The 2,142-nt window shown below is 37.8% G+C and overlaps 1 protein-coding gene across 1 annotated transcript in view; it reads right to left on the bottom strand.

Moving 5' to 3' along the window:
- The window catches only part of IFIH1 (interferon induced with helicase C domain 1), a 96,369-nt gene that overhangs the window by 34,518 nt on the left and 59,709 nt on the right, over window positions 1-2,142 (bottom strand). Inside the window, exon 6 of the mRNA XM_006866991.1 lies at window positions 193-403. Within this exon, the coding sequence (XP_006867053.1) occupies window positions 193-403 (211 nt within the window). The remainder of the gene's footprint in view (window positions 1-192; window positions 404-2,142) is intronic.

Here is a 2,142-nt window from a genome sequence, read left to right on the forward strand (position 1 = left end):
AACTACCAGCTGTTCTGTGGGAGAAAGATGAGGCTTTCTGCTCCTGTAAAGATTTATAGCCTCAGAAACCCTATACAGGGTCACTATGAGTCAGAACCAAATCCACAGCACTTAACTACCACCACAATAGCTCCTATTACTATCATTGATATTACTAATTTTTATTTTTATGAAAAGAAACACTTAACCAACCTGACAACTTAACACCAGCATCTTCTCCTTTTTCTGAGTCTAAAATGGAGTTTTCAAGAATTTGAGCTGTACTAATAATAACATCATAGGATTTGACAACTTCTGGAAACGTTATTTTAAGTTTGGTATCACCACTTAATCCAATAACAGGATACCATTTCTTCAAAAATGGTTTGAACTCTTTGCGGAAGAGTTGTTCAACTAAAGGTACCTTAAAAAAAATACACAGATTAGAAAAAGAAATTAAGAAAAATGAACAGTCAAAGCAAAATGAGTATTGGTCAAGGCCCCACTATCAAGAGAGGTGCTTTCAGTTCTGTAATGAATTGTCAGGTGGTTAGACATAGCAACCTATCCATCAGTTCATCCATATTTAGAATACCTATTAAACTTAGACACTGTATCCAGAAAAAGAAGATATTTAAGAAAAAGCTGGTAACTTTGATAAACTTAGTCTAGCTGGGCACACATACCAACATAAAATAAAACAGAACAAATCATTACAATGCAGGGCAGTAGTTCCTTCATAGAAGCATATATAAAATGGCAGCAAAGAAAAGAAGCAAATGACATCTCAAAAGTAGGGCTGATAAAGAACTATAATCGAGTAGAGTCCTTGGGTGGTGCAAATGGTTAATTCTTTCAATGGCTAACTGAAAGGTTGACTGTTCTAGTCCATGCCGCAGGCACCTCAGAAGAACTTCTGAAAAATCAGCCGTTGAAAACCTAATGGAACAAAGTTTTTCTCTGAAAATAAAGAGGTCACTATGAGTCAGAATCAACTCAACAAAAATGGTTTTGCTTTTACAATTTAGCAAACGATGGTTTAGTAGAAAGATAAATTGAAACTAAGGTTGGATAAGAAATCAATTTTTAATCTGTACAGCAGGATCAGGTTATAAAGGGCTATGAATAACAAGCAAAGACTTTTAAGTTTTATATAATAGTTCACAGGAAACCTTTGAGTTGCGTTGTAGAAGAGATTTGTCCCTGTGTGTTTTGGGGTAGGACCAGAGGCAAAATACCTAGAGGACTAGAGGGAACAAGAAACAAAGAGTGAAGAATTGAGGCACTGAATAAGGAATAAATATGAATAAATTGCTGGAAAAGGTTTGGTGGCCTAGCAAAAAAACCAGCAACAACGAATAGGCTTGTCATAAGAAGTACAAAAAATTTTGTCCATTTTAGCTATATTGCAGTGTCTGTAGAAGGTAACTGGGTTAAGCCTCAATGTTACACATGACCAGAATACCTCCTGGTATTAGGGTGAAAGAACAGATAGGCCAACGTGCCTATAGATCACATAAACCACATTCTATAATGACTAGTCAATGGATATGGCACCTGGTGGTGCAGTGGTGAAAGTGCGGGCTGCTAACCAAAAGGTCCACTGTTCAAATCCATCAGTTGCAGGAGAAAGCTAAGGCTTTATACTTCTATAAAGATTTACAGATTCAGAAACTCTGTGGGGGCAATTCTACTCTGTTCTACAGTACAGTGGAAGCCCAGGAATGTATAGTGCAGCAAATAGAGTTGAAGAATTTCAAGGGTAAGTGTTACAGAATGCTCATTGTATTCTTGATAATGTTAGTATCCCACCACTCTTCTGTCAGTTTGTGGTTCAAAGTTGGCTTGTGTGTTGCTGTGATGCTGGGAGCTATGCCAACAGAACATTCAAAACCAGCAGCGTCACTCATAATGGACATATTTTAGTGAAGCTTCCAGGCTAACACAGACTAAGAAGGAGAAGCAGGACACTTCTGAATGGTTAGTTGCTGAAAACCTTATGAATAATGGAGGAACTTCTCTGATATAGTGCTGGAAGATGAGTCCCACAGTAGGATTTCTGAGGAGCGACTGGTGAGATTGAAACACCGAACTTCTGGTTCAAACAACTTTGTGGTATGGAGCATTAACCCACAAAGCCACACCAGGTTGGAGGTATTCAAA

Source organism: Chrysochloris asiatica, unplaced genomic scaffold (genome assembly GCF_000296735.1).
Source record: "Chrysochloris asiatica unplaced genomic scaffold, ChrAsi1.0 scaffold00099, whole genome shotgun sequence".
Classification (NCBI taxonomy): Eukaryota; Metazoa; Chordata; class Mammalia; order Afrosoricida; family Chrysochloridae; genus Chrysochloris; species Chrysochloris asiatica.